This window comes from Amphiura filiformis, chromosome 3 (genome assembly GCF_039555335.1).
Source record: "Amphiura filiformis chromosome 3, Afil_fr2py, whole genome shotgun sequence".
NCBI classification, from domain to species: domain Eukaryota; kingdom Metazoa; phylum Echinodermata; class Ophiuroidea; order Amphilepidida; family Amphiuridae; genus Amphiura; species Amphiura filiformis.
Window position 1 is genome coordinate 3,082,838 of NC_092630.1, and position 26,664 is coordinate 3,109,501.

General features: G+C 38.7%; 2 protein-coding genes across 2 annotated transcripts; both read right to left on the minus strand.

The window, feature by feature from the left end:
* LOC140149325 (uncharacterized) lies at positions 1–26,664 on the minus strand. Its single transcript, XM_072171590.1, has 12 exons — positions 26,513–26,664; positions 13,060–13,181; positions 10,259–10,388; positions 9,554–9,668; positions 8,757–8,932; positions 7,255–7,402; positions 6,412–6,499; positions 4,362–4,500; positions 2,769–2,885; positions 2,341–2,485; positions 1,081–1,175; positions 1–302 (listed from the first exon to the last, which is right to left on the minus strand). The coding sequence occupies exons 2-12, from the start codon at positions 13,093–13,095 to the stop codon at positions 1–3; spliced, it is 1,491 nt and encodes a 496-aa protein (XP_072027691.1). The 5' UTR covers positions 13,096–13,181; positions 26,513–26,664.
* On the minus strand, positions 15,678–17,069 carry LOC140149326 (uncharacterized). Its single transcript, XM_072171591.1, has one exon. It carries the CDS (start codon positions 17,067–17,069, stop codon positions 15,678–15,680), a length of 1,392 nt encoding a protein of 463 aa, XP_072027692.1.

Consider the following 26,664-nt stretch of genomic DNA (forward strand, 5'->3'; position numbering starts at 1 on the left):
CTATTGCAACCTACCCCATGTGACAAACTGCTGGAGATCAATCTTTTGTTGATCTTGGTTTCCAATAGTCTGACCAACTTCATCATCACAATCCTTCATCCCATCCTCCTCCTTTGCGCATCTGTAGTCTTCTACTTTTGGTAATGTCCTTGTCACAGCTGGCATCGCAGCAACTAATGGATTCCATGAAAGTGATGAATCCAAGATGATCTTATCTGTTTTCAGGTTCAGCTTGTCTAGTGCTACAGTTTGATGACTTACGTTTTCCTGTGGGTGCTTTTTAGTTTGATCCATACATGGTTCTGAAACAGACAGACCACATAGCACATACTCTGTCAGCAAAGTTATATAAAGCTGCCAACAGCAAAATATGCACCTACATCATTACCAAACTTGAATTGAAACATACAAGCTGTATCAAAATGATTGGTACCCATCAGTTTTGGTGTTTACTGAAAAGCCTGCTTCCAAATGCAACATTGGATCCTCTTGAAATTACCATAATTTATTGTTATATGACTGTTTATGACATTAATCAACAAATTATGCGGATACTATGTTGCATTTTGATGTGACAGTGTTTTCCATAATCAGTGACAACTGATGGGTACCAATCCGAATCATTTAGACACACCCTGTAGTACAATTACTTTAACCTCACCATTATGCAGTAACAATAGAGGTAATCATTGTGACGTCAACGCCGCCATCTTGTGGGTACACAGTGCCTTGTTGCTAAGATCACCGCGTTGCATCAGGCGCTGCGACTTCCGCGTAATAGGGGGCATAATGTCTAATGCATGACATGCAGAACGGCAGTACCCACAAGATAGCGGATCCCACGGAAAAGGCTTACGGCCTCTATTGTATATTTTGTTCAGCTCCTAAATAGGCGCGTCTCAACAAAAACATGGACTGATATAAGACCATAAATCAAATTGGCAGCAACTGGAGTCAAGAATACTGAAACAAATTTATAAAAGATATTAATCATTCACTTTGAAAGAAATGATAGCCAATGTACAACTGTCTTTATTTACAACTTTCATGGAGACTGTCCATATCACCATAGCAACATACCTGTCAATCTCAACGCAGGGAATTCCAGAAACCTTTTCTGCTTTTTCCACACCATGGCACGTATTTCTTGTTCTTCTAAGGCAGAAAGAATATTTCTGGAGTGGGAAAAAAAAAAGAAGAGAAAGAGAGAATAAGATATGTGACATGATCAAGGGGAATGAGTCACAGTCGACCCTGGTTGAAAATGAGTTTTACATACGTTTCTAAAGAGGACATTTAGAGCTTTCAGAAACTCAAAACCCCATGTTGATACGACTTTTCTTTGCGAAGTTACATCCATTTATCTATGGCAGAAAACACTATAAAACAAAATGATTTTAACACTTTCTTTGCCATTATCTCAAAATCAATATTAGCGACATCCGACTCATTTCCCTTGATCGTGTCACATATATTTCTCAACTGGGGGTGGGGGGATAATGGTGTATCAATCAACTGGGTTTATCAGGAGAGACAATCAGCAGGAAAAGGGAAGCATAGCCAAAGTGTTACCCATAGTTCAGTTTAGGCTTACCTATGTCAGGTTTTCCTGGGATGATTACAGATTTGTTTTTAAACTGTCGCTGGACCATCTGGGCTGAGTCAGGGGCAAATGTGTCAGGTCACTACCAGGTACAAGTAGAGAGAAATCCCCCCACTCCCCACCTGCATCTTGAATATTATGTGGGTTGTATATAAGTTTACAAGGACCAAGTCAAAGGTGACGATCCGGGGGGGGGCACTCAACTTTGGAAGTGACGGGTATGTGCCTACCGGAGTCGCGAAGTAGGGGCCTATCGGGTACAAAGCGTTATTTTAAAAAAGGGGTCATTGGGTACAAACAAAATAAAAAAGGGGTCATTGGGTACAATATTTTGAAAAAAGGGGTCATCGAGTATAAGATTTTTAAAAAGGGTCATCGGGTAGAAAATGTTGAAAAAATGGAGCAAAATTTTGAAAATTCCGGCATAATTTTGAAAAAATTGAGCAAAATTTGACAGTTTCGCATTTTTTGTTCCATTTGATGATGCTATTCTAGAAAAAAGGGGGTCATTGGGTAGCCTCAACCAAAAAAAGGGGGTCATTGGGTAGCCGCAACTAAAAAAAAGGGGGGTCATCGGGTATGGCTTTTTAAAAAAGGGGGTCATCGGGTATAGTCGACTTCAAAAGAGGGGGCCTATTGACAGGCACATACCGTCACTTCCAAAGTTGAGTGCCCGGTGACGATGTCTACCTATAAATACTTCTCTTCAACCAAATTTGTCTCTATTCCACACTTACTTGTTATCTTCAGAATTGGATACATCATCTCGTTCCAGTATTTGGAATGAATCAATCACATCTGCTTTTATAAGTTTGGGATTTCTCTCATCCAAAACATCCTCAAATAAAAGTGTGTCAGTCACTTTCTTCCTTTCCCTCACACCTGCAAAGAATTTGGAAATCAGACTTGTAATTCAACAAAGTTATACACAACAGATTTATTTTACAAATTTTATTTATGCTGTTAATATTTGGATTATTATGGATATTATTTCAAATTCCTGTTGGATACCAACAGCTTTATGACATTTATGATGTTTTACATTATTTTCATGATGTTTTACATTATTTTCTTAAACTTGTGTCATCCTTGGTTCTTACTTTCTCTGTAACAATTTGTTCTACGCCATTCTGGAAGTGATGACAATTATGTTACTAAAACTCACCTTCAGAGTTGAGCGTACATAATCCTTTCTTGGGCTTTATAGGTGCTTTAAACTCTTCAAGATACTTGTCCTTCTCCACAGAACACAAGAAGCTATAATCTCCAGTTGTGTGTTTGTCTTTGAATCAAAATCACAAAATACATCAATATAATAGCATGGATTGTTAGCCTGAAACAATTACAAAAATGCATATGCATGTTTTGTTTTTATTTGAAATTGATACATTCTAAATTTTACAAAATAAAATAATTAGCAAACATATTGGTTTGATTATAGGAATCGACAGCTCCATTCAAGCTTACTATTCTTTATTATAAGTCTTTGACCATGTTGACATGATTTTAAAACCTTTACATACTAATATAGAATTTTAATGGAAGACTTTTGCCAAATGGAAACTGGAAAACCTTTAAACATGTAGAAGATCAATGGTCTACAGTAGAAATTTCAATTGAATGAACACAGTCTGACATAGCATGACAATTTTTTGCATACACTGCACGATGTACACCAGTGTGACTTGTGATTGGTTAATTGGTACACCAACCCACTTGTGATTGGTTAATATTTTAATCACTGTATCCAAGGTCGGGCATTTACATTTCAATTGAAATTTCTAGTATAGGTAATCCTAACTTCATCACAATCTGCTCATTCTGCTGGTGACGGATTAACTTTTTTGGACAACAAAAAAACCTGAATTCAGGTTTAAACCTGAACATTCTCATACCTGTGATCCACACAGACTACTAAAGACTATTCACCAACAGTCAAAGTCCCCTTGCTTTGTATGTTTTAAATTCTCGCATATTCATGAGGTCCAATCCTTCAATCGAGGGTGTCTAACAAATCATGCCAGCGTTGTGTGCCTTCGTGTTACGCGATAGAGCATAAAAATAAGTGGTATGTGCCTATGTGGTGGCAGTTTCATCTGCCACATTTCATGGTACAATAGGCCCTCATTAACGGTGGGACCTTTGGAGGTGACGGTATGTAGGGCTGTTAAGACCCTCTTTTTCAGCGTCGCTCTCACCCAAAGACCCCATATTTTTTTACGAGCACATGTTCTGTCACCCAAAGACCCCTTATTTTTCCATTTGATCTGTCACCCAAAGACCCTTACTTTTCAATTTGAACAGCAACTTTCATTTATCACTGATTTTGTTACCTATTTTCGAGGTTTTTTGACGCTGTTTTTTGTCATTTTCTCACCCAATGACCCCATATTTTTTACATTTTGCTCTCACCGAATGCCAAAAATCATGCTCTCACCTAATGACCCCATATTTTTTACATTTTGCTCTCACCGAATGCCCCTTAGTGCGAAAGTGCCAGCCCTACACCTATATCCATTTCAAATTGAAGTGCCCCCCGGGCTGGGACTTTACCTGTTGGCGAATAGTCTGTAGTAGTCTACCATTTTGTTAAAAGGTTATTTATCAGCAAATAGGATAACACCCTCCCCCATCTAGGTAAAAAATAGTAAACATTTCAAAGTGCATTACATTCGTCGCCTAATATTAAGCAGGTAAAACAAGTAAAACATATGTTGAAACAAATAACTTTTTAATTATTTTTGGTACTTGGTCTTACCATTTATTTCATCCTCAACATCAAAGTTCCCCTTTGGTTCAGGTACATGCTGATGCAGTCGGTGTTCAGTGAGTACTTCTACAAATGGCAAGATCTCAGGTTGCTCCAGTACTGGTGGATCTTGTGAGGGCACCAAATTCTATGAAAATATAATCAATGCTTGATTAGCATTGCAAATTAGTAAAAGAATAAATTAGGTTCGGTTTAGGGGGTGATATGGATTACATCTAGTCTCGGAGTCTGTATCACCCCCAAACTTCACCTAATCTATACTATTAAAGAGGAACTTGCCGATAATCGATACTGATCGATACTTTGGCCCGCTTATTTACGGTCCGTTGCTGCGTTGCTATACGCGGATTACGCACAGGTCGTGGCAACTTCCCGACGCGCTAATGGTAACAAAACTTCCAGTTTCATCTAAGACGGAAAATATCACATCGTGGTGACTTTCGATGGAGAGTGGGCATTATGCGGCATGGTAACATAACCGCTATAATAATAAATCAACTGCATTCGTTTATGATAACTTTCGGAAACTTCTTTTGTGATGACTTTCCGAAGATTTTAAATTCAAGGTAGGCCTAGGCATATATTGGAAAGTAATTTGAGTTTATTCGTTTGTCATGTTGTGATGAATTTCGATGGGGAATGTGGGGCATTATTAGCATGGTAACCGCAACCGCTATAATATCTCAACAATGGCGTAGATTTCTTTTTGACATTGGGGGGAGGGATGAAAACATTTCTTGAAGTAGGCATATTAATAGTGAATCCGGCATCTTTTGGCAACATTAACAATGGCGTAGATTTCTTTTGACATGGGGGATGGGTCCGTTTAAATCAATTTCTTGCAATTGGCATACAGTGAAGCCAGCATCTTGGCGACAGAATAATTTATGGCAAGCTAATTAGGCCTACTGGTGAATTATATTGTGCAAAAGTGGAACAAATTCGCACGAAGACCGCAAAAATTGGCACTTTTAGTTTGGCCAAAAATGAGGTTAATTTTGTCAGAAACCCACATCTATTAGGCCTATACATGTGTCAACTTGGGGGTGATTGTACGGATCATTGACCTTATCAAAATATTGCGGGGGTATCCCCCACCCCACCACCGGAATTTATGCCTATGTAACTCAACCTTCTTGAAACCCAGTGTTGCTATAGGCCTACTTGATGAAACAGAAACAAATATAAATGAAAGAACGAACGAAAGAAAGAAAGAAAGAAACCCACATACATGCGTCAACATGGAGGTGATTCAGTAGACCATGCCCTTATCAAAATATTGAGGAATTTATTACTCACCCCGGCATTTATGCCTATGTAAAGAAAGAAGAAGGAAGGAAAAAAGGAAGAAAGGAGGAAAGGAAGGAGGGAAGGAAGGAAAGAGGGAAAGAAAGAGGGAAAGAAAGAAAGAACGAAAGAAAGAAACAAACAAGAAACAAACAAACAACGGGAAAGGAAGAAAGAGAAAGGGAGAGAGAAACGAAAAGAGAGAAAGGGAAAAACAAAGAAAAAATAGACAGACAGAAAGAAAGAAGAGAGAGAGAGAAAGAAAGTGAACAAGCAAGAAAAAGAAAGAGAAATGGAACGCAGGAAAGAGATAAACTGAAAGAAAAAAGGGAGGAAAGACAAAGAAAAAATAAGTAAAAAGGGAAGAGGAAAGAAAGAGGGAAAGAAAGAGGGAAAAAGAAAGAAAGAGAAACATCGGGAAAGCAAGAAAGAGAAAGGGAGGGAGAAACGAAAAGAAAGTAAGGGAAGGACAACGAAAAAATAGACAGAAAGAAAGAAAGAAAGAAAGAAGAGAGAGAGAGAGAGAAAGAATGTGAACAAGCAAGAAAAAGAAAGAGAAATGGAACGAGGAAAGAGAGAGAAACTGAAAGAAAAAAGGAAAGACAAAGAAAAAATAAGTAAAAAGGGAAGTAAAGAGGGAAAGAAAGAGGGAAAGAAAGAGGGAAAGTACCTGCTAGTAACTAATAATGTTGAGGTGATAAAGAAAATTCCTTACTTATGATAAACATTAAATAACACATTTTACTCCTACCTCTGTCTGCATCAGTTCTATAGAGTTGGATGATTTCTGCTCTTCTGAACCATTTGCTTTTTCATTGCTCACATACCTCAAATCCTTCCTGCATAAAATAAAAAGTGCACAAAGGGGAAAAACCTTCAGCTAATTTAAGGTTATGAACACTGCCGCCACCCCAACAGATTAGGATTATGGGAGGGCGAGTTAGCGCAGCGGTAGTTCTCTCGCTTTGCACAACTGAGGTCCCGGGTTCAAGCCACGGAGCGGCATAAGGACTCATGTGCACTTGGTTTATCCCGATTCCATGCTCGCTCTCGCAGGTTTTCTCCGGGATTTCGGTTTCCTCCTGTATCGCAAAAATCGGTGATTAGTTGTTTGGTTATCAAAACTTCCTTCACCCAATGGAATTTGGGGAGCTGCACAGATAATTGGTGGATGTTACAATCTAAATGCGGATAGATGTGCGCCGTTCGGCAGCAACCTAGTTGATGCGATCTGATTGTGATTATTCACCATTGCAGCGAAATGACAGCGCTTTGAGTCCTCTGAGATCTGGAGAAAGGCGCTTTATAAATCCAAAATTTATTTATTTATTTTATTTATGTTAGGATTACAGTTAGGGTTCTAGGGTTAGAATTAGGGTTAGGGTTTATGGTTAGGGTTAGGGTTAGAGTCAGGGATACAATTAATAGATTAGGGTTAGCATTATGATTGTGAGGTATTGACAGCGATAATGAAGTTGCTCCAAAATTTCTCATTGCAAAATCTTAAATATAAGCCAATTAAAGTACCCTAAAGGACTCACACACCTAAAAGTGTGATTTTAAACTTAAAATCCACTTTTTAAGTCCATCTTACCCAATGGTGTCCATTTCATTTTGATCTAGAGGATCTGGTACTCCTTTCGCCACAAGTCTTTCACATAGTGTATCTAATGTCGGTAGTTTACAGAGAGACTCTTGGAATAGATTAGGCTCCATCAATGCTGGCAGAAACAGAGTTTTACCTGGAAGCAACATAAAAGTTCTTTGTATTGACAGTTTTGGCATTCTATGTGGAGAGCTTTACGCAATGGTTAGGGTACTTGCCTTTAGTGCATGAGGTCCCGGGTTCGATTCCCGGCGGTGGCGATTTGCTGGGATATTGACTTGGAAAAAAAAAGTCTGAAATTAATTGGCAACTTCTGTAGATTAAATTCAGACTTCCGCTCTCCCCGTGGTTCATTTAGAATTGGGTAAATGAATCATGAAAGTACTCCATCCTTCGGAGGGGACGTTAAGCCGTCGGTCCCGTGTACAGAGAGCAATACCTGTACCTGTATCTCGTAGCCAGTTTCAAAAAGAGTAGGGTGTTAACCCCTGACTGTTCCCAACCCGTCCCGGTGTTCAAATGGACCCCAATGGAAATAAGCTTCAATAGAGGCTTTCTTGGGTTATCCAGGGTTGTCAAAACCGAACAAATCAAATCAAATCAAAAAAAAATCAGGAGTTAGTGCAAGGTAGCCCAATCTGCAATAGCTGCCATGTATCCTTCTTTTAGATGTGTACAATATAAATGCAGTTGTTTTGTCAAATGTCAATAGGGCAGCTATTGCAGTAAGGGCCCTTCTTGCACTAACCCAGGGCTTCCCAAACTTTTCTCCCATTAACCCAAATTTCATGAAGGAAAATTTGGCGCCACTCACAGCATACTACAAATGCTGTTACTTTTCAAAACTTATCAGCAGCGTACCGGGCAAAATTTCCAAATGGGGCACAATTTCCAAGTCATTTCGCTGACCGACTGGCAGGATTAATTTACGGGGATAAATGCGTACAAAAAAGTGTGGTTTTAATGCTAAAATGGGTAAAAATGGGGTTCCATGACCAATATAATGGTATCCAGCATATTATAATGCACATCAGAAGTATTTTTTATTTTTCCCAAGAAGTCCCGCGACCCCTTTTGGAAGAGGCTGTGACCTCCAAAATGGTCACAACCCATAGTTTAGGAACCATTGCACTCACCTCTTGATACATGTGTGTTTGACGGTGTGTTTGAGCTTATGTATTGGGGGGGGGACTTGTGTACATGCAGACTGTTTTGTAACCACCATAAGACAATCATTTTGAGCATACAAATACAAAAGTGGGGTATAATTAGTTTAGTAAAGAAGTTAATGAAATAAATTGGCAAATACTTCAGCATCCTTCTGCTGCCTAAACAAAGATAACCCTGCTTTCTTCAGATGATCACAAAGTTGTAAAAGATTGTGTCTAGTCAAACAGGAAAGCAAATCAATACCATGTACACAAGACAACAAGACAATCAGTGCCCCCCCCTCCCCGTAACAGACAATCAGTGTCTCCCCCGCCACTGACCTTCAGCATGTTGAGGCTGCAAAGTTTCCAAACCATGAAAGAAATCTTCTTGAGAGTTGTCCTTTCTTCTCCTTTCCATTTCAGCAAGCAGTTCTTGGTCCACAGGTGGTGAGTCTGGATTAGAACTTGGCACAACTTCACTAACTTCTCCATCATCGTGTACAATGTGTATAACACTGTCAAAAACAAAATTGATAGCAAATTATAATAGTTGTCATCTTTTTTCCCTTAAATCATAAACTCAGACTAAAAAGCATATCTGGTCCAAGAGGGTAAAAGCCTGTTTTGTTAAAATCCATCCTGGTAGAATCCTGGAGGAAATGGGACTAGTGTGTACACTATCAAATTACAAGTGTGACCCTGAACAAGCTTGTTTACATGGCTTGCCAAACAAGAATACCTTACCAAACTTTGCCTCATTAAAAGCACTTTTTTCCTTCAAAAAATGCATCCTTGTGGGGCCCAAAAAGTTCAACATGATCACACACATCCCCTCACCCCCCCCCCCAATACACACACACCCTACTTGATTTGACTTTTGAATGACAATAGGGGGCTAAAGTTTATTCTGTAACATCCTTGATTAAAGGTGTTTACCATTGCACCTCCCCCCATAAGCTGCCATACACACACACAAATCAAAAATGAAGTTTTCACAACCCCTATAAACATGGGTGACTCACACCAAAAACACACCTCTCACTTATGTGTATAATTTATTTCCTATTCTTGAATAATTTGACTCATTAAAGCATGTATTGTTTTCATATTTACATGAAAAGCAATCTCTTTCTTACCTTTTGGGAGGGAACGCAAGTTTCTCAAAGTCGCTGACACCATTGGTCAATTTCTGAAGATCAGCCACAAGGTCCTCCGTATTGGCAAAATTTTGAAGGGAGTCTTTATCTGGAACTAAAGCAAATTATGAGCTAATGAATGAAGAAGTATGTGTAACTTCAGACAAATATGCTTAAAGGTATCTTGCCTACATGTAATAAAATAGCCTAGTTAATATTATGAAGGAATGAAAGCCTAGTCATTGAAAACTTTGTCTAAGTCAGACTAAAAAAAAAATGATCTGCTCTGCTGTCATTTTCATATTCTCTCTTCCAACCCATCTCAAGCCTGGCCCAGGACTGTCAAGGCCAAAGAAAAATAAGAGTTTGTCTCAAAGCTTGCAATGCGCATTTGTAAAATTGTGCGGTTTGAAAAAAAAAATGCAGATTTTTTTGTTATTTAAAAAAAAAAAAAAAATGTTAATTTAAAATACCATAAAAATAAGTCAGGAATTAAAAAAAATGCATTTTGCATTTGTTTTCAAACCACTTGTGAGCTTTGAGACAAACCTTTTTTTCCCCAATCAAAGGATGTCTGATTTTGTAATGCATCATTATGAACATAACTATCTACACTCTCCAAATGGGATGACCGGACTACCATATTGAACCACCCCTCTCCTCTCCAAATCCCAACCCATACCCCTACCCAGCCCATAACATTACCCCTAAGCCATGGCAGCCTGTATACATAATCCTGTAGTGTGCCATTATGAGCGTAGCTATCCACACTCTCCAGATGGGATGGACTGGTCAGTAGCCATTGGGATAAAAAGAAGCTCCGCTGTTTCCGTACCTGAGAAGAGCAAAAACAAAACAAGCAAACCGTTTAGATGCTAAAAAGAACATATATATATGTTCATTCACATCTGACTGGTATATTTGGGGATAGTGTAAGTTTTTGGTGGCTTAATGAAACCAATGTTAAGTTTCTTGCTTGCGAAGCCTGAAGAATTGAAGAGGACATCTTTTAAGAGGTGTGTTCACTGTAACTTGTTTAGGTCACTGCCACTTTTAGCAGTGCTGTAACAGGCCTGTGCATTTCTTGGTGGGGGGTTCTTCCTGGTTGAAGGTATATGGGGATGTGCCATGGTTTTGGGGTACCTTTTCAGCGATTTCAGTATATCACTGGGTGGGTTTTCAGAGGTCAAAAGTGCCCCTGGCCTAAAAGCGCCCAATTAGAGCAAATTTGCCTGGGTACTTTTTTGAAATATTGGTATACTGAAACAGCAAAAAGTAGGTACCATATAGAAAAAGTTAGCATCTCAAAGTCTGTGTTGCACATCCCCGTACAATTTTTGTACACCCCGGGTGGATCAACTGCTGTCCTGCTTCAAAAATGACTCAACCTGGAAATTGCACTTATTAGAAATCAATGTGAATTTTAACCCAAGACACTAGGTTCAAGACCCTATGGTCAGTGATATGGTTTACCTTTATTTTCAACAGAAAGGACCTGCAAAAACTTCAGTACCGGTACATCTATAACCATATAGATAACCCATTTTATAACTCATAAGGCCCGTTCTTTTAATGTTCTTTGCTGAGTCTGCTCTGTGGCAAATTAATATTTGTGACACGATCTGGTCTATGGAGGCCAAAGGCGGCAAATTTGAAACTGAGACAAAGGTCAAAATATGGAGGAAAAAACAATAAAATACATAAGAAATTAGACATCAAAAAACTTCATAACTTTAGACCAAGTATGCTAGGTGTTTTCAGTATATGATAGCCTATTATATTTAGAACTAGCGGGATACCCGCGCTAGATGAGTAAATGGGAGCGATCACTAAAACAGGAGGAATTACTGAAAAGGTAGAATCATTGAAAAGGTAAATTTTATTTTTCTAAACCTGTCCCTTCTGGCAGTTCCATTTAGCTTTTTACTTTCTTTTCAGTTTCTTCTACATGGGCCTAGTCTATATCTACCAGAATACTCAGTAAAATTGCCAAAATTAAGGCAATATCTGACTGAGAAAACAATACTGACGCCGGTCATCAGACCGTTATTCCCGCATTCCCGTTAATTTCTAAATCTATCCTTTCTTACGTTTCCCTTTTAGCTTCTTTTTTTATATGCTACTTAGCTTGTGATTTCCTGTTTCCATGGTATTTATTTAATTCTGTTCTCATTATTTTAGCTTCTCTTTTCTTATATTTCCTGATTAATTTTAATCTAATTTTGGCTTTTTTTTTCTTACATGTCCTGTCGATTCTAGTTTCTTTCTTTCCTTCTTTAGTTTGCTCCCGTTTCATTTAGTTACTGTAACCATAACCTGTATCTGTATCAGTTTCTTCTACATAGATCTATTTTGTTCCAATTAATATATTACTTTCCGTTTCCATGTTATTTATTATTATTTTATATTTTATAAATCTACCCTTTCTTACGTTTGTTCTTTTAGCTTTGGCTTTTTTTCTACATATTTTGTTCCCATTTTTCATATTTTCTGCTTAGCGGCTTTTTTTCTACATATTTTGTTCCCATTTTTCATATTTTCTGCTTAGCGTGTGATTTTCCCGTTTGCATTTAATTATGTTCTCATTATTTTAGCTTCCCTTTTTCATGAATTATTTATTTATTTATTTACAACCCTGTACTCACAACCCATCCATAGTAGGCCTATCTTTTCAATTTTGTCCTACTTTCTTTTCTTTTCTATTTCTCTGGCACGGAAAGTTGGCCTATGCATATGTGCCCGTGCGTGCTTGAGTCACATCCCTTGTATGCCAACGCATTAACATAACGTGCTGTCGATGTCAGTTAGTTACTGTACCCGCTACCACTGAGTTTTGACAATAAAAAAGCCTGGGAAAAAAACCCGGGTTTAACCATATTTCTTTACCGTTTTCAACCAAATAGAGTGCAATGCATTTCCCGTATATATATTCCTCAATCTCCCGTATGAATTTGGCTGTAAAACTAAACGACGATTAGGCCTAGAATAAATAATGAAATTGTACACTGACTGTCTCTACCCCGGGTCTCCATGCAGGCACTATCACCACTCTAGTCTACCAGACCACTGTTTCCTATGTTACCTTAGTGATGACGCAAAGACCTGATTCACGCGTCGTAGCCTTAATCTCTTGGCTGCCAACCTCAATGCAGTGGCGGAAAATGGGGCGTGTAGCTCTGCGTAGGGGCAAAAAGCTCGTAAGATCATTTTAAATTATGCGATGTTGTGCATCTAGATAGCCTGAATCATTTCTTAGCCATCACTTGGCCAGCAGAAAACGGGGCAATGTTGCTCTGCGTATGGTTTTTGAATGTAGATATTTGTACTACGCGGTTCACACTGTCCTTATTACCCACAATGCCGCTGCGATTTTGCATATAGCAACACAGCAGTTTTGTATGTTATTCTCTTTATAGTTACGATCAATTTGTGCAAAAATGCCTCCTTTGGCCCCCATGGACCAGATTGTGTCACATTTAGGCTTAGATACAATAATAATTACCAACCTCTTCCAAGTAGTTGAGTAGCAGGTATCTTGGCATTGTAGCCTAGATGTGTTGTACACCTTCCTTCAGCATGTAAAATAATTATGCCACTTCAAATATCACTATACTTCTGATATAGCAGCCTGAAATGACAAAATCCAACATTGTTACTGTTATGTATAATGAATGATCACAAGGGCACAATCAGTCATCAACCAGCAAGAATACTACTAACAAAAAGACTAAGGCTTCCAGTTGCACCCTCAGTTCATCATTGGATGGTTTTATGCTGAATTGTTACTTCTTTGTTTTTCTTCACCTTCTTCACTATACGCACCGCACCATGGCTGTTGACATCAATTTGCACTGTTACATCCTAGTTTAGCCCAAGATGAAGCTATAAAAGGACTACCATGTACCAAGGCTAGCCTACTAGAAGCAAATCTTCAGTGTGCACATCTCGATCATCCTCAACTCATGTCATGCAGCATGCATGGTCATGATTCCTGCTTGCCTGACTCCCAGGGGTGTCTATTCTTCCAGAAAATTGAAATTATTCCCTCACCCTACTGCGCTGTGTCACATCTGTCCCCAGATTCTTCCCCAACTGAAAACCCAAAAAAATGGACCAAAAAGGTAAAATTTTAGGTTGGTTGCTATATCTCGGGGCACACTCCCATATATTGACATCGTCATGAGCCCATGAAAAAGACCCCATTATTTTTGGCAAATCCTACACCCAATGACCCTGTTTTTTCAGTAGCCTACACTGAATGACCCCCTTTCTTGTACAATTAGTCCTCAAAATTGAAATTTGGTAGCATTTGATTCACACACATTTTGAGCAAAATAAATGAGTTTATTATATTTTTGATTGTCAATGATGTGAAATTTTAGGCACTCCCATACAAAATCACTCCATTTTTGACATTGCCAACACCGAATGGCCCCCTTTTTCTGAAAATTTCCACACCGATAGACCCCTAGTTTCATACGCTGGTGGGCACAGGTATGTCACTTTCATATTCGAAAGTGCCTCCCGGGTGCTATCTACATGTACTCTCTAAATGTAAAAGAGTGAAAACTCACTCCCCAAAAGAGTGATTCACTTATAAGACCACTCAAAAAAGAGTGAAATGTGTTTTTTAACTTTAAAACCACTCAAAATAGAGTGAAAACCACTCTAAAAGAGTGAATTTCAACTCGTTCAAGGAGTTAAATGAATGACAACACATTTTTCGAGTTGTCCTTCATTGCCATCCACTGACCATCTATTTAATTCCAAAAATACCATAAAACATAATAATACATGTTCCAGTTATACATTTTCCCCCAAATTTGTTAATTTTATTTTTAATCTTCCTTGAATCCTGTTGACTTTCTTCTGTTTTTCCCCCTCTCTTTTTTTTCTTTTTCAAAATGCAAAATTCTTCCCCAAAGGGGTAAAATTATTCCCTCCCCTTTGGGGGCGATTAACGGAAGAATAAACGCCCCTGCTGACTCCGCAAGCAAGTTTATTCTTCTTCTTCTTTGGCCGCCGTCACTACTGACGATTGGCTACCATCTGGCTGCATCTCCTTATCTCCTTCTTCCAAGCCGTTCTGTTTTGAGCTAGACGCTTGGCTTGCACTAGGCTCATTCCTGTCCATTCTTTGATGTTGTCAAACCATTGTTTCTTCTGTCTTCCTCTCCTCCTTCTCCCTTCAACTTTTCCTTCTATTATCTGGAGTGTTAATGCACTGCCACTTCCTCTAAGGATGTGACCAAGGTAGGTTAGCTTACTTGTCACCAACTCTCCAAGCAGCTGTCTCTTCACACCAAGTTCCTCAAGGATGCTTCTGTTCGTTCTTCTCTCCTTCCAACTGATGTTTAGCATTCTTCTCCAGAACCACATTTCAGCAGCAAGCACCCGGTTCTCATCTGCTTTGGTCATAGTCCAGCCCTCCAGGCCATAAAGGAGTACACTCCATACCAGTATCTTGATCAGTTTCATTTTCAGTTCTGTTGGAAGGTTTCGATCATTCCACAAATCCTGAAGTTCGATCATTCTTCCTTTGGCCATTCCAATCCTGGCTTTGATGTCAGCCGTGCAATTTGCATTTGATGTTTTTACCGAGCCCAGATACTTGAAATGGTCGACCTGTTCTACTTCTTCTCCATCTATTGTGATGTTGTACTCTTTTTCTACTGCCTCTGCAACAAGAAGTTTTGTTTTCTTCACGTTGAGTTTGAGATTCATGTCTTTGCCAGTTTCATCTATTGCTGTCGCCAATTTTTCTATGTCCTCTACTGATGTTTCAAGGAGTGCGGTGTCGTCTGCATAACGAAGGTTTGAGATTGGTATGCCTCCTACTTTGATGCCATAAGTATCTACATCAGCATCCCTCATCGCTTTCTCTGTGTATGTCACGAAAAAGATATGGTGATTTAATGCAACCCTGTCTCACACCTTTGGTCATGCTGAACTCATCTGTATTTTCACCATTCCACCTGATCTTTCCTCTCTGGTTTACATACAAGGATTGTAGCAGAGACACAAGATGCACTGGGAAGCCCATTTCTTCCATTGCAGCAAACAGTTTAACATGGCTGACTGAGTCAAATGCCTTGAATAATCAATGAACATGACAAAGACTTCTTCACCTATTCCAAGTATCTTCTCCATCAGTATCTGAAGGCATACCAACATGTCTCTGGTTCCTCGTCCTTTCCTGTAAGCAGCATGTTCTTCTGGTAGTTCTCGCTCCAGTTTTGCTTTCAGGCGATGTATAATGATCATCAAGAGAACTTTGCTGGTATGGCTGATGAGTGCGATGGTCCTGTAGTTGTAACATTCCTTGGGGTCCCCTGACCCCGGCCCCTGACTTGAATAACATCACAAACTCCTGTTTTTTCCAGTCTTCTGGCCATTCACAGCTTGTCCATATGCTTGTGCATAGTTGGTGTAAAGCTTCTAGTCCATACCATCCTGTGGATTTTATTAGCTCGGCTGGTACTCCTTCAAGACCTGGTGATTTCCCAGTCTTGAGTTGGCTGACTGCATGCTCAACTTCAGATATGAGAGGTGGTGGCTCTACCTCTTCAACCGGTGTTTTTGGCATGGAAAGGGCCGGTACTTCTTTATCTGGTTTTTCAAACAGTTTTCCACCATATTCTTTCCATCTGTTCATGATATCTTCCGATTCACTGAGGACTTTTCCTTCTATATCCTTGATGCATGCTTGCTGTGTAGGAGTAGACTTGGCTTTTACTGATCTGATTTGTTCAAACATTACCTTGGATTTTCCGGTTGCATCAAAGTCTTTAATCTGCTTACATTGTTCTTCAAGCCATGTTGTCTTATCTCTTCTGATCCTCCTCTGGATCTCAGCACGCAGTTCTTTATATCGCTGCTTCTGGGTTGGCGTGTTACTTTGTTTGCGCAACTTGCTCTTTTCCTCAGCTAGATCCAGTACTTCTTGGCTAACCCATGGCTTCTTGGGAACTCTTTTGGCTCTACCAATTGTTTGCTCAGCTGTCTGTGTCAAGATGGTTTTGCATGTTACCCACAAGGATTCAGGTTTAGTTTCACTTGATGTATTTTGGTTCATCGCTTCATTTCTGAATTGTTGTTCGGATTCATGCTTGAACTTGGCCTTGATGGTGGGGTCATTCAGCCTCTTAACATTCAGTTTGCCTGATCTTCTCTTTTGTTTGGTGCATGTTGGCTTCACTCGCATCTTTGCTGTTAGTAGTATGTGATCTGTATCACAGTCAGCCCCAGGGTATGTCTTTGCATCCAAGACACTCGATTTCCACCTTCTTTTCATCATGATGTAGTCAATCTGATTTCTGTAACGGTCGCCAGGTGATTTCCATGTGTACAGGTTTCTTTTGTGATGTTTGAAGCAAGTATTCATGATGGCTAGGTTGTTGGCGCAGCAGAATTTAGCAAGCCTGTCCCCTCGTTCATTTCTGTCTCCTAGGCCAAACTTTCCAATTCCACATTTCTTGTCCTCGCCTTCTCCAACCTTGGCGTTCATGTCACCCATAACCACACATAATTATATTATAAGTTATATTAAACTATACAGTACCGGTAACCTTGCATTTCAGATTCAGATTCAAAAATACTCTGTTTACCAGCTAATACAGGAGGTCTACCTGCTACTTTACAATACATCATACATGTACTATAAGCTGATAAGGTGACAACTACAAGCTACAGTAGAAATCCTGGGGGGCCACTCAAATATGAGAGTGTACGCATGCGTTAGGGTGCATCAGGAGCCCCATGATTTTCAGAAATGTTTGCATTGAACTTCTACCTACCCCTAATTTGTTCCACTTCCTAATTGAACCCTTCATACAAAATTTGGTTGAAATCAATCATTGTTAAGGGGGTCCACGGGCCAATCAAAAATATGTCGCAAATGTATTACTGTATGCAAAAGGCAGCTATTTTAATGCATTGAGTTACTGTGACAAAAATGGCTCCCATATGATTTATTCTATATTTGCCCTATTTGAGGCTAGTTACTGATAATTTTTTCACATTTAAACTACACACAATTAAACATGAAGCAGCTATTGGATAGACAGTGACATAGTTAACAATAGCTGCCTTATGATTTATGTAATACATTTGGAATGCATCAATGTAAAATCAGCTATCATACTTGAATCATAGCAACCAGAACAAAAATAAAACCTAAAAAAAACCAAAACACTGGCACATGTAAGTCAGAAATAGATTTGCATGAGCACATTTGTAACACAGTTGGTAGTGTTTAACAGTTTTGGCCGCTCCAAGATACTAAAAGTAGTTTGAACTCAGTTTAACTCCAAGCTTAGCACAATCGTTTACCACATTCTTGGCATCAATATAACAACTGAAGCATTTGGTAGCATCATAGTTTGGGCACCTTTCAACATATTCTGCAAGAAACTCATGATCTATCTGTAGAATTTGAAGAGTGAACCAAGAATCATAGCTGAGAATCATGGCTGAGCAAGGGTAGTAGACTGTTTGATGTCTCAGTCTCAGTCACTTGGGCTTCCCGAATCCAGTACCAAAACGGCCACATGGTGCGGGCATTGCCTCTGAAAGCTTAACAGTCAGGGGAAAGATTCAACAGTCGGAAGTCTGTCAGCTAGTCGTTCTCTTGTGGTAGGCCTACATTGAATAGTGCAAGGGTTACCATTTCTGCATTTCTTTGTATATAGTGCAAGGGTTACCATTTCTGCAGTGAGATACCACAGATGATGTTGGAATGCTCTGATTGCACTTCAGGAAAACACAGGATTCACATCTTTACACATTAGCAGACAGAAATGCAGTGTCAGATCACTAAAGGACTGGGGCATCAATGGCCCAGAACAGTAACAGACTGCAATAAACTACTGTGCCACATCACCACAATACAGGACTCCAACAATTTCAACAAAGAAGCAACCAATTACCTAAGGCAACTACAATAAAGCAATTCCATGTGCACAACCATTCCTGTCCATCTTGCATTGGGCAGGATTGAGCCAGAAACAGAAAATGGCAGAATTACATGTACACATAATCCTCCAGGAACTGTAGTTAGATAATGGTATTGGTAGCAAAGGCAGACATATCTTTATAGTAAAAGTTCAACTTTGCCATCCATTTGGTTTTGTGCAGCGCTCCAGGTCACTTGAAGTTAATTGTGTCTTTACTGCCCATGCAGGAACACAAGACATAGCTTTATAACATGTTATGTATGTCACATGATAATCAATTAATCATCTCATGTGAAGATTTAACTCTGATGTTATTACGGTATTCAGAGCAACAGTAGCTCTCCATCCTTCCATCATCTTCTTAGGTTAAGCCTGTGACAAATATAGGGTTCAGATGGGTAACTGGCTGCTCAATCATCTATGGCAGTAGCCTAAAGCTCAAAAATATATATGGCAGCTATTATTTTGCGCATAATAAATGCCAAAAAAGCTGCCTTATACTCCTTCAAAAATAATATTTGAATACATGAAGACTCATTAGTACAAAGCACTAATAATGACCAATTATCTTAAGGCAGCCACTATTCTTGTTATGTTAATGACTGCTATTTAAATAGCTGCCATATGTTCATAGTGGAGGACATAGCCTTCCAACTTCGAGCTAACGGTGGACCCCCTTTATGACTTCCGATTTCAATTAAATTTCACAAAGGTTATTTTTTTCACTAATGGAACATTTTAAGACTAGGTAGAAGTTAATCGCTTACTATGAGGGCTCCTGATGCACCCTAGCATGCGTGACCAAATTTTTTTCGAACACCCCCTAAACAAGTTTTTCTCTGTGAGCAAAATGGCCCCCTAAGCAAGTTTTTAGCATGCTTTCTCCAAACATTGACCCCCTAAACAAGTTTTTGTCTAATGTTGACCCCCTAGACAAGTTTTTGTCTAAATTTGACCCACTTTACAAGTTTTGATGGATTTTGACAAATTTAACAATTTTTTGTAGGCCTACTATTACTTGTCATTGAACACTAAAAGCTACTAAAAGTCTACCCCTCCCGGATATACCCCCCTCCGGTATACCCCCCCCTCCGGTATACCATACCACTTTATCCCTATAGTATAAATAATGATACAATGAATTCAGAGTGTACCATGAGGCCTTCAGATTCGTAGCTTGTTACATGTATGAATCTGATTGGATTCTCGTAAAGTAGTTTTGTGAGAATATAAAATACCAATATACAGCATAATGATGCAACCCAGTATTCACATCGTATTTGGTTCCGAATTCTGCACCTAAAGTTGATTATCGTGTCCTGATATTGTGTGCCCTTTTCATGCTTTCCACTGCAAATATAATTTCCTAAAGTAATCCAGAGTCGGGGAAACTCACAAATCTACCAGCAGGAGTAGTAAATAATGTGAGGAATCAGGAATCTATAAAAGTCCTGAAAATCTGTTTGAAATACATGATATTTTTGTCTCCCCGTTTGTCCACTGAACTATATACCCATCATAGCTCATCATAATTCAAGCAACATTTATATGACGTCATTAATTAATATGCACGTTTTTTAATCAAAACTGTATTTTACATAGAAGTATGAGGCCATGGTTAAATCACATGTAACACGTCATGAAACATATTTGCATATATTTGCCCCCTAAAGGGCTAAATAATGGCAATTTATTCTAGTTCATTCTGTAGCCCTGCCATTATGCTTTAATTTGCTTTTTACCCCATCTCTCTAGTGGAAATCGTTTTTGAGAAATCCTGTGCGCAGTCATTTTTTGTCGTTAAAATTCAATTTTGAGATGTCAGCAATTTTGTCTAGAAACACTGATTTTTAGGTTTTTTATATTTTAGAAACACTATTTTACTTATACATGTATTATGAGTTAAAAAGAACTTAAATTTTGACAGATAAATATGAAAATTTGAGATTAATATCTCAATTACTTTTTGAGATATGCATTTTTTAAGCAAAAATAATTAAATATCGCAGCTTGAGAAAACAATAAAATACATAAGAAATATCCAAAGCCATTTCAAGTAGCGAAGTCACATTTTCGACTATAACTTTTGAACGGAAGCTCCGATTATTGTCAAATAAAAAGCAATAGAAAGGTAATTTTTCCCTTAATTTGAATTTGCAATAATAATTTCTAGACCTCCCAAGGGCATATTCCCCTTTAGTATCTACATGAGATTGAGACCTACAGGTATGATTAAACTGAAACACTTCCAATCAACCTTAAATTTTATCAAATGCTCCCTATATTTGTATTATCATTGTTTATTGGCAAATGTATATTTAGATGTAGTAGAGTGATAGCAATTTGTGTTCTGAAGTATATTTTAAGGTGGAAGGAAGGGTATTATTTGGTTCATCTATTTTGGATCGTAAACTTCTTAAATCATAAACCAGAGTTTATTTTACTTTTAGAGAGAAAAATTATCCATAGAATCCATTGAGAAAATCACAAAAATTTGTTGTTGTTTTTTGGCCCAAATCGCACTTCAAAATTTTTGTACCTAAAATTAGTAAGGCTAAGAAAATCATTTCTGAACAAAAAAAATTCTAACATTTGGCATTTTTTTTCACTTTACTCATAGCTACAATGCTCCTTTAATTCTTGAAATGTGGGTCAAAATTTGTGCAATTCAAAATTATGAAGTGAAATTTCAGATTTTTTTGTCCATTAATGATTTTGTTAGCCTTAACGCGGCTGTGTACTCTAGCCATTGTTTCTTTCTCAAAATTGAGTTTTTATGATATGTTTGTACCTTGTTATGTTTTTTATAAATTCAAAGAATGAAAATCCAGATTTGTAAACTCCAACTGCAATATTTTAAGGATTTTATTTCACTATTCCACTCGTGTTTGAAATTGAAAAGGAAAGAAAATCTTTGTTGTACCAGCAAGGTACACGCGCGCAACAACTCATCGCGTTGTGTATCGCGCAATTTGTTAACGCACAAATACGCGACGCATACGCTGACGCTTACCTGCATGCGCGGCGCATCTTATGGAAACACCACGGAAGCACTGATTTCACAAAAACCTAGTGGTCAACTGGCTCCGTTTTAGCTGATAAAATGTGGGTTTTTTCAAGTTCTTTCCCCCGATTTAAATATCAACTTATGAATGGATTTCGCTCAAACTTCTCAAGGGGCTGTGGATTTACCCGATGTTCACGTAATATAAATTACAAAAACGAAAACTGTCGCATTTTCCTGTGAGATTCGATGAAAATGCAAAATGTGACCACTTTAAACTTTAAAAGACCACTGTAAAATTTGAGATTTGGAAAGAACAAAATATTTTGATCATGGCCTCTCTGTCTGTCATTGTGTCAATCAAAATTGCTTTCAATTTCATTCCTTAAAAGTACTCATGACAATTGTACATGAAAGCAAAAGAAGTGTGCAGTTTGATATTTTTAACTTTGTGGAATTCAATCGAAAGTAAAGATAATTGCACTATGACTACTATTCAGAACAAGTGTACATAACTCAATGTTTTGAACAACAGGTTGAAGTCTAAATCAGAATTACAAATAAATAGTACATAGTATTCACCACAATTGTGTATGCCAGCGAGTTTTATTAATAGAGGTTGTGGATTCTTCTGTACCAAATTGAAAGGGCTCGTGCATTAAACTATCAGCGAAAAGTAACAGAATTCTTGCTTTAATACTTTCCCAGCGGGCACAACAACATTGAATATAAACATCACCTCAAGTTTGCATCAACTAAAATTGGAATTTGTGTTCAACATTGAAACTTGACTTGAACATCAACATTGATTCAACCATGAGGTTTCAACCTTGTGCCTGCTGGGTTGTATAGTTCTTTAAGTAGTTTTATGCAAAAAATTTGGCAAGCAACATGTTTCTGAAAAATTAAAATGGCTTCTCAAGAACCACAGCTGTACATTAAAGCATGTGATGATGCTTTTAAGTGCTTGTACTTTAAAACCCTCTACAAAGCACTTTCATCCTACTCTTTACATTGCTATTGTTATTTGAGGAGAAAACGTTTAAATAGAGAACTGACCCCGATTCAGTGACAGAAGCATTTCATGAAAAACATTGAAAGGTGTTAATTTTTTATGAATAATGTTTACTGCGCACGCATCTCGTAATATAATTCGGAAATAAATAGCGTAACCTACCCACAATCCACTCTTTTCCCTTAAAAATCTTGATTTCTAAAATCCGACAGAGTTGAATTTAGAGAAAATGAATGCCTCATGACCACTACAAAGTTCTTTTGTCAAGATTTAGTTCAGATTCGGACATTTTTTTGACCATTTCTTGACTTTTCTTAACTAGTTCTTTACAATTCAAATAAAGAAATAGTTATGAAAAGTCAAGAAATTGTCAAGAAAATATCCAAATCTTAAATAAATCTAGAGACTGACCGATCATGTCCTTATCTGAATCGGCCGATTGGCCGATCAATTATCTCTTTGATCTGCCGATTCGATCACCGATCGCCGATTACCAGTTCCCCAATTGTAAACAATGGCTGCCATCACCGTGAGTAAATTTCACCCGTATGTTGAAAGGGTACTTGTACGCAAATTATTACCATAATTATTTATGCTCTGAGCACAAAAAAACACACTCCCATATGCATTTAAAATACTGAATTTGACCATGATTATTATAAGCTCAATTTACCTTTTCCCCCTGATGTCCCAGTCCATCGAATCATTCGATCGCCCCATTTTAATATTGTGTTTACGTTCAAGTCAGTGTGAGTTTTGCACACGGCCCGTACATTCTGACACGCACGTGTGTAACCCGGAAGTGTTGAGTTTTGCACGCGGCCCGTAGCTCTCTCCAATCTGACACACACGTGTGTAACCAGGAAGTGTTGAGTTTTGCACACGGCCCGTACGCACGTGTGTAACCCGGAAGTAAGAACTACAATTGTAATGTGCATGCGGGGAATTACCTGATTATCTCAGCCTGAATCACGGTATGATTTTATATATGTTTATCGCCTACAAAGCTTGTTCTTTTGCTAAATTTCGCTTGATTTAACTAGTCTAATTCAAAGAAATATACCAATAAATGAATACTTATTAAGCTTCAACAATTACTTTCATGATATTGGGTGATCGGTGCATTAATCGGCGGATGAAGGAAAAATCGGCCGATGCAGATCACTACCGATAAGCTAATAATCGGCCCGATACCGAAGCTACCGATCTGATCGGTCAGTCTCTAAATAAATCTGAACAAATTAATTTCCTAGTTAACGCATCAATTCAATGTTCTACAACATTTATAATTTAGGCACTTTATAGTAGGCCTAAAACATGTCCATTTCGACCATTCAACTTCAATTGGGCAATCATACTGGCATGTTTGCAGCTCTCGCTGTCTACACCACAGTCTTGGCACAGCTACTTCTGTCCACACTAGGCTACCGTAGGGACTTGGCACATGTACTTCTTTCTGCACTACAGGGACCCTGAAGTTGGCACAGCTAGTTCCTACTCTATACGGACTTGAAAAACCTATGATTGGGGAAAGAAAAAACATAGGCCTACATAAATTGTCTACTTCCGAAACACATAAAATTAAAATAAAAACAACATTTGGCATCGCCAGTTAAATAAAGAGGCGCTTAAATAAAAAATTAAAATTAAATAGGATTTTGACTTGACACTATAATCGCATGTTTATATTTTATAGCACGGCGACTCCTACCAGGATTTCGCGTAGGTATCCCGGACACAAAAATAGAGTTGAAACTGTTCTTTCTTTAATATGCAGTTTCTGGCTATATGCCTTTCAGGAGTAAAACTTTCAACGTAGGTCAGGATTTCCAAACGTGCCAGCTAGTGAGGGAAATTTGTCACTTTCCAGGTAGGCCGAGGCGAGGTTTTAATCATACTTTCATCATGACCCGTAAGCTGAATTCATACTCCATCGCTCAGCGATTGGCATTTGACCAATAAGGTAGCGCGCTTTTCCCAACGCAACAAAAAGCGCTGTACTTCATTGGTTAAAAACATATCGCTCAGCGATGTAGTATATTCAAATTCAGCTGTAGTAGTAGAGAACAGTCATGGTAGAACTGGTCGGATCGAAGTGGGAATTTCACAAAAAGTATTTTTATAGCGGCGAGTGGATGGTTGCAACCGGGGGTTGCAACAAAACAAAAGTCATTTTGTATGCAAAATTCAAGTAGAATTTTAATAAAATGAAATGATAGGTTAAAATAAAAACACTTCATGATTGATTGAATATTTCAATAGGTCTGTCATCCACGCATTCGTATGTAGCACACTCAGGCTGAATATCTTTAAACTTGCTCTGACCATCGAGTTTTTTATATCTCGATGCTCTGACTGACGTGGTTCAGCCGATTTTATTGAATACTTTAAATTTTAATAGTTGGAATATGTCGAGAAACATGTTGAGAAACATAACTATTCCGGTCGGCAAGATTTCGGCGTCGACCGTGGCCTTTTTGACAGCGGGGATATTATGACACACGTATGTAAATTGACTGACATTGACACACCCCATCGTCACAGTCGTGACGGACCAAAGGCTACAATGACGGTCCCCTTCGTCAATATCATGGTGGTAATTAAATGACCCACCCATGACGCACCTTTCCCGGGGGTCGTATGGTGGGTCATACAACTGACAAGTGTATAACATAGTGACAGTCTAGGTTTGGAGTATGCTGTAAACATTTATACGAACGGGGAATTCCGGCACTGGAATAAACTTTTTTCGGAATTTGAAAAGCGGATTAAAATGGTACCCTAAATGCGTTACAAACAATTTTAAAACTACCCCTTTTCATGAAAATCATCGTTTTTGCCCCCTTCCTTAACGCATAACGTGCCCAACCAAGAAAAAACACCCCTTTTCACACATTTTTTTGGTCACGCATGCTTACATCATTATATTTGAGTGGCCCCCCAGGGTAGAAATTTCAATTGAATGAACAATGAACACAGTTTCCAACAGCCATGACAGCTGTAACACAGTATACGATCCAACCACACAATCGTATATCGTGTATTTCAAACAACAACACACGAATGCACCTCCTGAGGCTGAGCCGAGGCTTGGATACAACAATATCAATCACAATTAAGTGTGTCGTTGGCATGGCCATGGTTGGGTTCACTTCCGCATTATGCACACAGTCGCTACATCGCAAAGCAGGGTTGTCAACTCTCATGCGCCATTGGGCATAAGTCACTTTCTCACGCCAAGCCTTCCCAAGCAAGGTAGTATAATCTCATGCAAACATTGTAGTCGGCTACAGGTTTACTCGCTCTGGAAATTGGCTGCGCCAAATGAAACATTTTCTTCCCAAATTGGGCTTAATTGGCCCAATTTTGTCTCAGTAATTCCCCAAATTGACTAATTGTAATACATCATTGCAAATTTGTGTGCGCCAAAAATAATTTTCACTGGGCCAAAATTGAGACATACGGCCTCTGAGTAAACACTGGTCGGCTAACAATAATTCCGCCCGGTACGCCACTGTTCAACAGTGTCTCAAGCCAAGCAATTCCCAAAAGTTGACAGCCCTGTCGCACAGTGTATGCGACAAATCGTCATGCGAAAAATCGTCACGTTAATCATGCTAATGATGTCAGGCTGTGTTCATTCATGTCATTCGAGATTCAATTGAAATTTCTACTGTCATGACTGTGGGTCATGTATTTTGTAAAGTTGGTTTTTAAAACTTCCGTGGTCGGGGTACGCGCTGGTGAATTGCGATCGCGTAAAAGTGACAAGGTCGCCTACTACACGCCGAACAGACAACCAATGGGTCAACCGACTTGTTGTCAAGTGCGTTGATCAGCCAATCAGCGTGATTGCTTATTTTTTCTGTGTGTACGCTCGTAGACGCTTGGCGCACAGCTCGGACCACGGAAGTTTTAAAAAATTAACTTTTTAGGTAAGCTTACATGCATTACAATTTACAAAAGCTTAGTAACTTTAAGCTTACTCTGTCTGGACTGGAGTGATGTCTGGCCCAATGTCCTGTTCCGAGTGCCGAGTTTTTGTCGTGATAGTGTACTGCCACCCGAAGTTAGTTAGGTAAAGTCAGGCTTCTAAGCCTGATTTTGGATTTGTAATAACGTTGCCGCGAAAATTTGA